We start from the raw sequence: 14,393 nt of genomic DNA on the forward strand, positions 1-14,393 counted from the left end.
GTTCACACAGCCCATCACACACACATATACACACACAGGGTTGGAGTGAGCGAGGCTGCAGGCCAACATTGACCCTCACGTTGACCGTGAGTCGGGTCGGGTCGGGTCAGGGCAGGGTGGCTGACAAGTCCCTTGTTGTAGTGTGGGGGTGATGGACTCCAATAGCCGCAGTGTGTCCCAACCCCTGCAACAGATCACGCTGTCGAACAAGGCCATATGCGATTGTCACACTCAGTACAGTTTAGCCAAACAAAGCATCGTCTCAACTAGTACATTCCCAGCTCAGGAATGAACCTGTCCAGCAAAGATCGTTCATGGTGGCCGTTCACACTCCAGGAAGTAAACCCACTCACCCAACCCGTCGCCTATCGTAGTTTACTGGATTTAACGTGCAGGCAACATTACCAAATAGTGAAGGGCCCGGATAGAGTGGATGTGGAGAGGATGTTTCCACTAGTGGGAGAGTCTAGGACCAGAGGGCACAACCTCACAATTAAAGGACGTTCATTTAGTCAGAGGGTGGTGAATCTGTGGAATTCATTGCCACAGACGGCTGTGGTGGCCACAAGTCAATGGGTATTTTTAAGGCAGAGATTGATAGATTCTCGTGTAAGAAGGAACTGCAGATGCTGGTTTAAACCGAAGATAGACACAAAAAGCTGGAATAACTCAGCGGGACAGGCAGCATCTCTGGAGAGAAGGCATGGGCGACATTTCGGGTCGAGACCCTTCTTCAGACTCACTTGATTAGTACGGATGACAGGGGCTATGGGGAGAAGGCAAGAGACTGGGGTTGAGAGGAAGAGATCCATGATTGAATGCTGGAGTAGACTTGATGGGCCGAATGGCCTAATTCTGCTCCTATTCCATATGTCCTTATGATCCACCTCATTGGAGACCCTGGGACTATCTTTAATCGGACTTTGCTGGCTTTACCTTGCACTAAACATTATTCCCTTTATCCTGTATCTGTACACTGTGGACGGCTCGATTGTAATCGTGTGTTGTCTTCCCACTGACTGGATAGCACGCAACAAAAGCTGTTCACTGTACCTCGGTACACGGGACAATAAACTAACCAGAAGAGGGCGCGGGCAGCATAGCTCAGCTCTGATCATCTCGGATGGTGGGGCAGCACTGAGGGGCCGAGTGGACTCCCCCTCCTCCTGTTCAACACTAGTTCAATCCTACACACTAAGGACAATTTACAGAAGCCAACTAATCTACAAGCTTGCACGTCATTGGAGTGAAGCTGAGTCAACAAGGTGCACACAGCAAGATCTCGCAGACAGCAGCGTGAGAGAGAGCAGACACATCTTGTATTGGTGGCCTTAGCTACTACACGTCACTTCCCCCCACCCCAGGGTGCTGACAGGGGGAGCCCCCCCACCCCCCAGAGTGGTACGTAGTCCAGCTGGGACCTCCGTAGTGAGTCGGCCAGGCAAACAGAGAGAGGGAGCTGGAGGATGTGCAGAGAAGATTCACCAGGATGTTGCCAGGACTAGAGGGTGTGAGCTACAGGGAGATGGTGAGCAGGCTGGGTACTCTACTCCTGGAGCGCAGGAAGATGAGGGGTGATCTTATAGAGGTGTATAAAATCATGAGAGGAATAGATTGGGTAGAGTCTCTTGCCCAGAGTAGGGGAATCGAGGACCAGAGGACACAGGTTTAAGGTGAAGGGGAAAAGATTTAATCTGAACTTGAGGGGTAACTTTTTCACACAGAGGGTGGTGGGTGTATGGAACGAGCTGCCGGAGGAGGTAGTTGAGGCTGGGACTATCCAGCTGGGACTGTTTTAAGAAACAGTTGGACAGGTACATTGATAGGACAGGTTTAGTGGGATATGGGCCAAGCGCAGGCAGGTGGGACTAGTGTAGCTGGGACATGTTGGGCGGCGTGGGCAAGTTGGGCTGAAGGGCCTGTTTCCGTGCTGTACCACTCGATGACTCTAGCAGAGGCAGCCCGCCCCAACACCAAGACCCCAGCAGCAAGAAATCTCTGTCTCAACCTGCAATATTGTCGTGTCACTTACAAGCACAGTTGCTAGGCTACCAATTGCAGCAATATTTGCAGCTTTAAAGAGCTGTATTGACTTGGGCCAATTTGTTCCCGGTTCAATAACGCGCTTTAAGTACATGTAATTATTCCAGCCCACTTGGGCTGCCGAGAAAAGGGAGATGGGACCCAGAGGTCACACTGTCACTCAGCTCCTTCCCTTCCCTCTCTCCCCGTCCTTCCCTCATCTGACTTCTCCAACCAGTCTCTGTCCTCTTGGTTAAATTCTATCTTTGAATGCCTTCTCCTAGCTAACAATTCAACATTTTCCTTTGTTTCTGTCCCCTTTGATGTCTCGTTTTCACACCTTACCCTTCCTTATCTCTTTTTCCCCCCCTCCCCCGACTCTCAGTCTGAAGGATGGTCTCGATCCGAATCGTCACCCATTCCTTCTCTCCAGAGATGCTGCCTGTCCCGCTGAGTTACTCTGTGTCTATCAATAGACAGTAGACAATAGATAATAGGTGCAGGAGTAGAGGCCATTTGGCCCTTTGAGCCAGCACCACCATTCAATATGATCATGGCTGATCATCCCCAATCAGTACCCCGCTCCTGCCTCTCCCCATATCCCCTCCGCTATTTTTAAGAGCCCTATCTAGATCTCTCTTGAAAGTATCCGGAGAACTGGCCTCCACCGCCCTCTGAGGCAGAGAATTCCACAGATTCACAACTCTCTGTGAGAAAAAGTGTTTCCTCGTCTCCATTCTAAATGGCTTATTCCTTATTCTTAAACTTGGTTCTTAAACCTAAACTGTGGCCCCTGGTTTGGGACTCCCGCAACATCGGGAACATGTTTCCTGCCTCTAGTGTGTCCAAGCCATTAACAATCTTATATATCCTTTCCTACAACCATCAGGTTCCTGAACCGAACTACACGTCGGCAACGGGACACCACAGGACACCTCCTGCACTACCATGGACCACAAGACATAGGAGCAGAATTAGGCCATTCAGCCCATCGAGTCTACTCTGCTGTTCAATCATGGCAGAGCAGGAACGGGGTACTGATTTAGAATGAACAGCCATGATCATATTGAATGGCAGTGCTGCCTTGAAGGGCTAAATGGCCTACTCCTGCACCTATTGTCTATGTTTCTATGTAATGACTGCATCTGACCATCAGATGTTCCAGATATCAACCACTCCAAAAAACACTTGGGAAGGAACTGTAGATGCAGCTTTACACTGCAGATAGACGCAAAATGCTGGAGTAACTCGGCGGGTCAGGGGATATGGGGAGGAGGCAGGAACGGGGTACTGATTGGGGATGATCAGCCATGATCACATTGAATGGCAGTACTGGCTCGAAGGGCCGAATGGTCTACTCCTGCACCTATTGTCTATTGTCATCGCTGGAGAAAAGGAATAGGTGACGCTTCGGGTCGAGCCTTCTTCAGACTCTAAAAACCTTCATCCTCAGATTAACCTGTGCCCTCATGTTCCTGACATCCCTACTCCGGGAACTTTCTATCCTGTGTGTGCTTCTGATAATCTTCATGCCTTCCGTCCAGGTCACCCCTCACCCTCCTGCGCTCCAGGGATTGAAAGCCCAGCCTGTCCAATCCCTTGCTGTAACAGAACTCCTCCACACTCCTCCAATTCCACAGTCTGTGGAATTCTCTGCCTCAGAGGGCGGTGGAGGCAGGTTCTCTGGATACTTTCTCTGGATACTGGAAGGACATTATTGCCATAGAGGGAGTGCAGAGACGGTTCACCAGATTGATTCCTGGGATGTCAGGACTGCCTTATGAAGAAAGACTGGATAGACTTGGTTTATACTCTCTAGAATTTAGAAGATTGAGAGGGGATCTTATAGAAACTTACAAAATTCTTAAGGGGTTGGACAGGCTAGATGCAGGAAGATTGTTCCCGATGTTAGGGAAGTGCAGGACAAGGGGTCACAGCTTAAGGATAAAGGGGAAATCCTTTAAAACCGAGATGAGAAGAACTTTTTTCACACAGAGAGTGGTGAATCTCTGGAACTCTCTGCCACAGAGGGTAGTTGAGGCCAGTTCATTGGCTATATTTAAGAGGGAGTTAGATGTGGCCCTTGTGGCTAAGGGGATCAGGGGGTATGGAGAGAAGGCAGGTACGGGATACTGAGTTGGATGATCAGCCATGATCATATTGAATGGCGAATGGTGCAGGCTCGAAGGGCCGAATGGCCTACTCCTGAACCTAATTTCTATGTTTCTATGTTTCTATGATCGAACCCCTGTCTCTGGCGCTGTAAGGCACCAATTCCACCGCTGCGTCTGTGCAAAGGGGATCAGGGGGTATGGAGAGAAGGCAGGTACGGGATACTGAGTTGGATGATCGGCCATGATCATATTGAATGGCGAATGGTGCAGGCTCGAAAGGCCGAATGGCCTACTCCTGGACCTAATTTCTATGTTTCTATGTTTCAAGAGAGGGCTAGATAGGGCTCTTAAAGATAGCGGAGTCAGGGTATATGGGGAGAAGACAGGAACGGGGTACTGATTGGGGATGATCAGCCATGCTCACAGTGAATGGCGGTGCTGGCTCGAAGGGCCGAATGGCCTACTCCTGCACCTATTGTCTATTGTCTATTATCACTCTCCCACCACAATCACCCGGCACCCTGCACTGCCCGCCTATCGTGTACCACAAGGCGCAGACTGGAGGAACATGGGAAGGATCCATCCGCAAGATGGGATTAGCCCTTCACCGCTTCCTGCAATGTTGTAATTAATACAGTAAGCCTCACCACTGGAACAATTAATACCATGCATTTAATAATATAATAATTACCTTCAGCAAACCACTTAATTTCATAAACTTTTGCTGCAGATCTACTGACAATAATAACTCATAATTACCGACCAGTGACTACAATAAAGCCTTTGTGTTAAAGGTCTGTTGACAGTAATTAAGCCCGTTAAATCTCATGTGTTTCTGTCACTCAGGCTTTAATCTTTCTTCCTTGCAGGGCCCATCAGAGAAATAATAACAATCATCGTCTTGTGTGCTACCTCTTCACCCTCCCATCCCTGTTTCTTCTCCAAGCAAGCTGCTTTCTATATGACAGCAATCTAACGTATAGAGTGACAACAGGCCCTTCTAGACCCGATCATCTGGACATAGATCATAGAGTTATAGAGTGTAGATAGACACAAGAGTGCTGGAGTAACTCAGCGGGTCAGGCAGCATCTGTGGAGAACATGGATAGGTGACGTTTCACAGAGTGCTGGAGTAACTCAGCAGGTCAGGCAGCATCTTTTGAGATTTTGGATAGGTCACGTTTCACATTTTATTGGAGTAACTCAGCGGGTCAGGCAGTATCTGTGGATTATTTATTTATTATTTAACATGGATAGGTGACGTTTCACAAAATGCTGGAGAAACTCAGCGGGACAGGCAGCGTCTCTGGAGAGAAGGAATGGGTGACGTTTCGGGTCGAGACCTTCTTCAGACAGCCAGGGGAGAGGAGGATACATAGATAAGGAAGTTTGAGGTGTGAAAACACGACAATGGGGATGGAGATCAAGGAAAATATAGAATAGATCATTGTTGGGTGGGGGAAGGAAACGACAAAGCAAACAGAGATAATGCGAGTTTATGTACAGGGACATATCTATCCATGCACTGTATACTTGTATATATACTTATGCATCTTAAATATGTATGTCATGTTTTATACTTTGGCAATATAACAATGTATTTTTTATCATGCCAATGAAGTTTTTTAAATTGAAAATTGAATAAAGAATCTTTCATTCATTGTTCTTTATCTCTCCAAACCACCGTCTAGATCTCCCATTTCCCTTATTCCTAACCAGTATGAAGAAAGGGTCTTGATCTGAAACGTCACCCATCCCTTCTCTCCACAGATGCTGCCTGTCCCGCTGAGTTACTCCAGCATTTTGTGTCTGTCTTCGGATTAACCAGCATCTGTAGTTACTTCTTACACAAAGACTTAATAGGAACTTGGGGAGCAAACTTTTTCAAACAGAGGGTAGTGGGTGTATGGAACGAGCTGCTGTCCCATTCAGTTACTGCAGCATTTTGTGTCTATCTTTGGTATAAACCAGTATCTGCAGTTGCTTCCTACATAGAACAAAGAGGGACCTTGCGGAGGGGGGGGGGGCGGGGTAGGGGGGCAGAGAGAATGAAGAGGGGCCTGGTGGTTCTGGTTCACCGCTGCAGGAAGGTACGTCTGTACCAACAAAACCTTGAAACACTGTCGGTGCCAGAAACGTGGAGACTGTGTGTGCTGCCCAGGTGAAGGCTGCTGGGTGATGTTACCGGATTCTATGTCAAAACAAAGGCTCCCACTCACTGTACCTAGGTACATGACAATAAAGTGTCACAGAGGGACGTGGGCCAACATTAAATGCCAAGTGAACGATGTGTGCTGGGGGGACAGGAAGAGCCTGAGCACTCAGACAGAGGGAGAGGGAGAGGAGGGGGTGGCAGGGGAGGGGGTGAGGGGGGTGGGAGGAGAGGGGGAGTAAGGAGGATAGGGGGGTGGGAGGAGGAGGAGAGGGGAAGGGGTGGAGGGGAGGGGGAGAGGGGGGGGAAGGAGGGGGAGGGAGGGGGGGATGGAGAGGGGAGGGGGGAGGGGGGAGGGAGGGGGAGATGGGGGAGGGGGGGGGGAGGGGGGGGGGGGGGAAGATGGGGGGGAGGGGGGATGGGGAGGAGGGGAGTGGCGAGGGGAGGGGGGGGTGGGAAGGGGGGAGGAGGGGAGTGGTGGGGGGGGGGGGGGGGGTGGGGATGGGGGAGGGGAGGGGTGGGGAGGGGGGTGGGAAGAGGGGGGGGGAGGGATGGGGAGGGGAGGGGTGGGGGTGAGGTGGGAGGGAGAGGGGAGGGGAGGGGAGGTGGGGGAGGGGAGGGGGAGGGGGAGGTGGGGGGAAGATGGGGGAGGGGAGGGGCGAGGGGGGAGGGGAGGTGTGGGGAAGGGTGGGGGGTTGGGATGGGGGAGGGGGGGATGGGGGTGGCGAGGGGAGGGGAGGTGGGGGGGGAGATGGAGGGGAGGGGAGGGGGAGTGGGGGCGAGGGGGGGAAGGGGAAGATGGGGGGTTGGGGGATGGGGGAGGAGGGGGGGGGGGTTGGGGGGGGAGGGGGGAGGAGGGGGAGGGGAGGTGTGGGGGAAGATGGGGGGGGGGGAGAGGGGGGATGGGGGGGGGGAGGGGGAGTGGCGAGGGGAGGGGGGGAAGATGGGGGGAAGATGGGGGGGAGGGGTGGCGAGATGGGGAGGAGGGGTGGTGGCGAGGGGGGGGTGGCGAGGGGAGGGGGAGAGGTTACTCTGGGGTCATTACCTGACGGAGATTCCGTGTAACCCTCACGTCATGCCAGTTGTTGTCGTTGAACTTCCCGTTGACGGGTTCGACCAGGGCCTCGAAGGCCCCGGAGCCCAGGTTGATGACCAGCGAGACGGCCCCGTTCTTCAGTGCCAGGTTGACATAGTCGGCCGACTTGCCCGTGTGCAGGATGAGCCCGTTGCGCTGCAGAGTCTTGAAGGACAGGGTGATCTCGTCGCTGCTACTCTGGATGGGATTGTGGGACAGGTCGTAGCAGAAGAACTCGGTGCCCTTGAAGGTGGCCACAGACTCCTCCTTGGCTGCTGGGGCAGAGAAGAGAGAGAGAGAGGGGGGGGGAGAGTTAGTGAGTGGGTGACCCAGAATGCAGAAACAACCCTCAAACCTCTAGCGGCCACTGCTCTGGTGCCGTCCTGAAGAAGACAGATATCATCTTTGAAACCAGGTGTCATGGTGGCGCAGCGGGTAGAGCTGCTGCCTCACAGCGCCACAGACCCGGGTTCCATCCTGACTACGGGTACTGTCTGTACGGAGTTTGCACGTTCTCTCCCCGTGACCTCCGGGTGCTCCGGTTTCCTCCCACACTCCAAAGACGTGCAGGTTTGTAGGTTAATTGGCTTGGTTAATAGTGATTGTCCTTAGTGTGTGTAGGAGTGTTAATGGGCTGGTCGGCAGTTACTCAAAGGGCTGAAGGGCCTGTTTCAGCACTGTATCTCCAAACTAAACTAAGCTTTCTCAGCTTAGGAAGAGGCCATTCAGACCGATGAATCTATGCTTGTTCAATGGGCTGCATGGCTGAGAACATTTAGATGCTGCCTGGCCCGCTGAGTTACTCCAACACTGGTGTCTATCCTCCCTGTACCATCCTCTCCCTGACACAACCCCTCCCGAAAACACTGTGGCCCACCCTCCCTGACACACCCTCCCTGACACACCCTCCCTGACACACCTGCCACTCTGACACACCTGCCACCCCTCATCGGGCAAGAGGTACAGAAGTGTGAATAGGCACACCTCACACCTCCAGATTCAGGGACAGTTTCTTCCCAGCTGTTATCAGGTGACTGAATCACCCAACCATAGCCAGAGAGCGGTCCTGAACCACTATCTGCCTCATTGGTGACCCTCGGGTACCCTCGGGTATTCTTAGGTAGACAAAAATGCTGGAGAAACTCAGCGGGTGAGGCAGCATCTATGGAGCGAAGGAATAGGCGAAGTTTCGGGTCGAGTCCCTTCTTCAAACTCGGACTATCCTTGATCGGACTTTGCTGGTTTTACCTTGCACTAAACGTTATTCCCTTATCATGTACGCTGTGAATGGCTCAATTTTCATCATGTATTGTCTTTCCACTGTCTGGATAGCGTGCAACAAAAGCTTTTCACTGTACCTCGGTACACGGGACAATAAACTGAAGTGAAGCCTTTACATCTTGGTTGCTACAACCACGCTGCTCATCACCAGCAGATCAACACAAGGATATCAGGCCGGCAAGCATAGAAACATAGAAAGAAGTTGCAGGAGCAGGCCATTCAGCGCTTCGAACCAGCACAGCCATTCATAGAAACATAGAAAATAGGTGTAGGAGTAGGCCATTCGGCCCTTCGAGCCTGCACCGCCATTCAATATGATCATGGCTGATCATCCAACTCAGTATCCCATCCCTGCCTTCTCTCCATACCCCCTGATCCCTTTAGCCACAAGGGCCACATCTAACTCCCTCTTAAATATAGCCAATGAACTGTGTGGCCTCAACCACCTTCTGTGGCAGAGAGTTCCAGAGATTCACCACTCTCCGTGTGAAAAAAGTTTTCCTCATCTCGGTCCTAAAGGATTTCCCCCTTATCCTTAATCTGTGACCCCTTGTCCTGGACTTCCCCAACATCGGGAACAATCTTCCTGCATCTAGCCTGTCCAACCCCTTAAGAATTTTGTAAGTTTCAAATATGACCATGGCTGATGATTCAGAATCAGTACCCCGTTCCTTCCTTCTCCCCATATCCCTTGATTCCGTTGCCCAAAGAGCTACATCTAACTCTTTCTTGAAGGTTTACAGGAGAGCATGCCATCTTCACGGCCTCCATCTGCAACTGTGTGAAATCTCGGATCTGAAAGCTGCAATTAATTCCAGGCTTAATAGCTGTTAAATGATACAATCCCGCAAGTGTATTTTTTTGATAATCAAGGATCTTCTCATGAAAGATCGCAGATTAACACTATATTTAGTATTCCAAGGAAGCAGTAATTAAGACTGATTAAATATTCAGGCACCTTTCCCTCTCGGTCAAAAGCACAGACTGTATTTCTCACGGCAAATCCCAGCAGCAAAAATCAAATCGAAGAAGTGGTAAACACTGCCCAGCCCATCACCAGCGCTGATCTCCCCACCATCGAAGGGATTTACTGCAATCTCTGCCTCAAACAGGCAGCCAGCATCATCAGAGACCCACACCACCCTGGCCACACACTCATCTCACCACTGCCGTCAGGAAGAAGGTACAGGAGCCTGAAAACTGTAACGTCCAGGTTCAGGAACAGCTTCTTCCCCACAGTCATCAGGCTATTAAACACCACAACCTCAAATAAGCTGTGAACTACACAGACTATTATTATCATTATTACACTATTATTGTTTGTTTATAATGTGTGCAAATGCTTGTATGTGTGTGTATATATATATATATATATATAGTCTTCCGTCTGAAGAAGTGTCTCGACCCAAAACTTCACCCATTCCTTCTCTCCAGAGACGCTGCCAGTCCCGCTGAGTTACTCCAGCATTTTGTGTCTGCCTTTGATTTAAAGCAGCATCTGCAGTTCTTTCATACAGAATATATGTATATGTGTGTGTTAAAGTGTGTGTGTGTGTATGTGTGTGTGTGTGTGTGGGTGTGTGTGGTGTGTGTGTGTGTGTGTGTGTGTGTGTGTGTGTGTGTGTGTGTGTGTGTGTGTGTGTGTGTGTGTGTGTGTGTGTGTGTGTGTGTGTGTGTGTGTGTTTATGTGTGTGTGTGTGTGTGTGTGTGTGTGTGTGTGTGTGTGTGTGTGTGTGTGTGTGTGTGTGTGTGTGTGTGTGTATGTGTGTTTGTGTGTGTGTATATGTGTGTGTGTGTGTGTGTGTGTGTGAGTGAGTAATGTGTGAGTGCGTGTCTGTGTATAAATGTGTGCGTGTGTGTGTATATATGTGTGCGTGTGTGTGTGTATATGTGTGTGTGTGTGTGCATATGTGTGTGTGTGTGTGTGTGTGTGTGTATATATGTGTGTGCGTGTGTGTGTGTAAGTGCGTGTGTACATACACACACTGAACCTTGTTACTGGTCCATTATACAGTGTACTATGTTTACACATTGAGCTGCAGCAAGTGAGAATGGTTGTGTGTGGAACAGATGAACAGCATGCAGTAGCTTCCCACCCACGGGATGAAGCTTCCCTGTACACATTCCCTGATGGCCATGAGAGGGCAGGCAGAGCCCAGGTCTCCACCACAGAGATGGCTCCTTGCTGATTGAATTGCCTGCTGCCATGACAATCACCGCAGGGTGTACAGACCAGTCACATCCCCCTGGTGTGTAGCGGCAAGTCTTCAAGATCACATCTAATTGCCGCTGCTTTTAATTACAGGGTCACCACCGTCCCTCAGCAACGGGGAAAATGGCGCTGTTGACACGGGCTTGTCACTACGCTGGCTGCCCTCCATCTAGGCAGCACGGAGACGCAGCGGGTAGAGCTGCTGCCTCACTGGCGGCACAGCGCCAGAGACCCGCATTCGATCCCGACTACGGGTGCTGTCTGTACGGAGTTTGCACGTTCTCCCCGTGACCTGCGTGAGTTTCCTCCGGGTGCTCCGGTTTCCTCCCACACTCCGAAGACGTGCAGGTTTGTAGGTTAGATGGCTTGGTTGAAACGTAAATAATTCTCCCCACTGTTAGTGTGCGGGGATCGCTGGTCGGTGCGGACTCGGTGGGCCAAAGGGCCTGTTCCCGCGCTGTATCTCAGGTCTAAACTAAAGTCGATGGAGACTCTCACAGCTGTACTGTCCCAGAACCATTATTTCCTCCTGCGGCACGATGGCGCAGCGGGTTGAACTGCTACCTCACAGCGCCAGCCACCTAGCTTCCACCCTGACCCGCCGTAACGATTTTGCCCCATCAATTATGACCTTATGGCGCTATCTACAACTGTCCTCACAATTGTAGCTGGAAATGGCACAGAGAAGATTGACGAGGATGTTGCCTGGGCCAGAGGGTGCGTGCTACAGGGAGAGGTTGAGTAGGCTGGGACTCTATTCCTTGGAGCGCAGGAGGATGAGGGGTGATCTTATTGAAGTGTATAAAATCATGAGAGGAATAGATTGGGCAGATGCACAGAGTCTCTTGCCCAGAGTAGGGGAATCGAGGGCCAGAGGACACGGGTTCAAGGTGAAGGGGAAAAGATTTAATAGGCATCTGAGGGGTAACTTTTTCACACAGAGGGTGGTGGGTGTATGGAACGAGCTGCCAAAGGAGGTAGTTGAGGCTGGGACTATCCCAACGTTTGACAGGTCCATGGACAGGACGGGTTTGGAGAGATATGGACCAAATGCAGGCAGGTGGGACTAGTGGAGCTGGGACATGTTGGCAAGTTGGGTTGAAGGCTATGACTATCTGAAATATTCGAGGAGTGTGGGGGAATAAAGTGGAGGAAAAACCACTCGACTTACTTTGTGCATTAATTTACATCCCAATGACAGTTAATTACCGTGGATTTAATTACGGTGAATTAGTGTGAAGAAAAGAGATCCTAAAAATTAAACGTAATCATTGGCACCTGTGTCACTCTGCATGGTCCCGCATATATTAAACACAGCGCAATTAACTTGGGCAACAGCGCAGACCTGCTCCAAAGCATTCTGTACACCGTGGTGGAACCAGAGACCAGCGACACTGGAACACACACACACATACACACACACACACACACACACACGCGCACGCACACACACACACACACACACGCACACACACACGCACACACACACACACACACACACACACACACACACACACACACACACACACACACACACACACACACACACACACACCCACGCACACACACACACACACACACACTCACACACACACACACACACACACACACACACACACACACACACACACACACACACACACACACATACTCACACACACACACACGCATACACGCACAGACACACGTACACACACACACACACACACACATACACTCACTCACACTCACACACACACAAGCTGAGGACACTGCATTACCGCTGGACCAGAGACTGCATGGCTGCACAACAGCATGCAGCAAGGGGACTTCACCACAGTAGCTCAACATGATGTATTGAGCCGCATTACTGCAATGCAGCAGAATCCAGACAGACCACATTATTGACTGCAGTAGCAGAGTCTGGGGCACCACGTTACCCATGAACCAGAGACTGCATTACTGCACGATGCAATATTGAGTGCAGCACATACGCCAGTGCACTGCAGTATTGCTGCACTGCAGTATTGTGCGAGTGTGTGTTGCAAAAGCAGTCCTGCAGCCACCACCACCTTTATTCCACACTGCAGTGCTGCGATGAGACCGGTGGGGGGGAGGAGTCATTCCACACTGCAGTCCTGCAGCCTGCGACCAACGGATGAAGCCGGCCCAGTACAAAGCAGTCGCAATCCCCCAGGAAGCATGGAGCAGCCCCGCTGCTGCTGAACTGCAGCGAACGGGCCCTGTAACCGTGCCAACCAGACAGCGGGCAAAGGAGGAGAGCCGTCAGAAGTGCAGCAAGGGTCAAGTGTGTTTTATTGTCATCTGTCCCAGACAGGACAATGGCATTCTTACGTGCAGCAGCTCAACGGTCTATATAAACATGTTATATTGTCAGCAATGTAATAAACCAGAAAAACAGTTCAATGTGTACGTATATACACATACCCACACACACATATCTATATATATGCATATGTGTGTGTATACATACTGTATATGTATATGTGTAAAGATAGACACAAAACGCTGGAGTAACTCAGCGGGACAGGCAGCATCTCTGGGGAGAAGGAATGGGTGACGTTTCGGGTCGAGACCCTTCTTCAGACCGCCTGTCCCGCTGAGTTACTGCACCATTTTGTGTCTACCTTTGATTTAAACCAGCGTCTGCAGTTCTTTCTTACAATAGATAATAGACAATAGACAATAGGTGCAGGAGTAGGCAATTCGGCCCTTCGAGCCAGCACCGCCATTCACTATGATCACGGCTGATCATCCACAATCAGTACCCCGTTCCTGCCTTCTCCCCATATCCCCTGACTCCGCTATCTTTAAGAGCCCTCTCTTGAAAGCATCCAGTGAATTGGCCTCCACCGTCTTCTGATCGGTGTCTCCTCCTCTTTTCAGCCAGAGTTGTGAATCTGTGGAATTCTCTGCTACAGAAGGCAGTGGAGGCCAATTCATTGTATGTTTTCAAGAGAGAGTTACATCTAGCTCTTGGGGCTAACGGAATCAAGGGATATGGGGAGAAAGCAGGAACGGGATACTGATATTGAATGATCAGCCATGCAGCTCGAAGGGCTTAATGGCTTGCTCCTGCATCTATCTGTACGGAGTTTGCACGTTCTGCCCCTGTGGCCTGTGTGGGTTTTCTCCGGGTGCTCCGGTTTCCTCCCACACTCCAAAGACATACAGGTTTGTAGGTTAATTGGCTTGGTGTAAATGTAAAAATTGTCCCTAGTGTGTGTAGGATAGTGTTAGTGTGTGGGGATCGCTGGTCAGTGCCTCGGTGGGCCGGAGGGCCGGTTTCCGCGCTGTATCTCTAAACTAAACTGGTGAAAGGCTGGGAAAAGCCTTCGACAGCCTGCAGACTCTGACATTATCGTTAAATGTAACAATCCACATTACCTCTTGTTCCCTGAATTCTAATGACCTGTGGATAGCTGTTTGTCACAAAGTCATTGCAAATGTAAACACATTCTGTTCAAGAAATACTCAGTCACAGAGCGGCCATCAACACTGTGGCTTGGAATAACGGAGGCAGCACACAGCCAAATG

At 50.7% G+C, this 14,393-nt stretch overlaps 1 protein-coding gene across 1 annotated transcript in view; it reads right to left on the bottom strand.

The window, feature by feature from the left end:
• The window catches only part of LOC129694565 (neurexin-1-like), a 101,665-nt gene that overhangs the window by 17,725 nt on the left and 69,547 nt on the right, over positions 1-14,393 (bottom strand). The window contains exon 3 of the mRNA XM_055631292.1: positions 7,334-7,638. Within this exon, the coding sequence (XP_055487267.1) occupies positions 7,334-7,638 (305 nt within the window). The remainder of the gene's footprint in view (positions 1-7,333; positions 7,639-14,393) is intronic.

Source organism: Leucoraja erinacea, unplaced genomic scaffold, assembly GCF_028641065.1.
Source record: "Leucoraja erinacea ecotype New England unplaced genomic scaffold, Leri_hhj_1 Leri_70S, whole genome shotgun sequence".
In the NCBI taxonomy this organism is placed as follows: Eukaryota; Metazoa; Chordata; class Chondrichthyes; order Rajiformes; family Rajidae; genus Leucoraja; species Leucoraja erinaceus.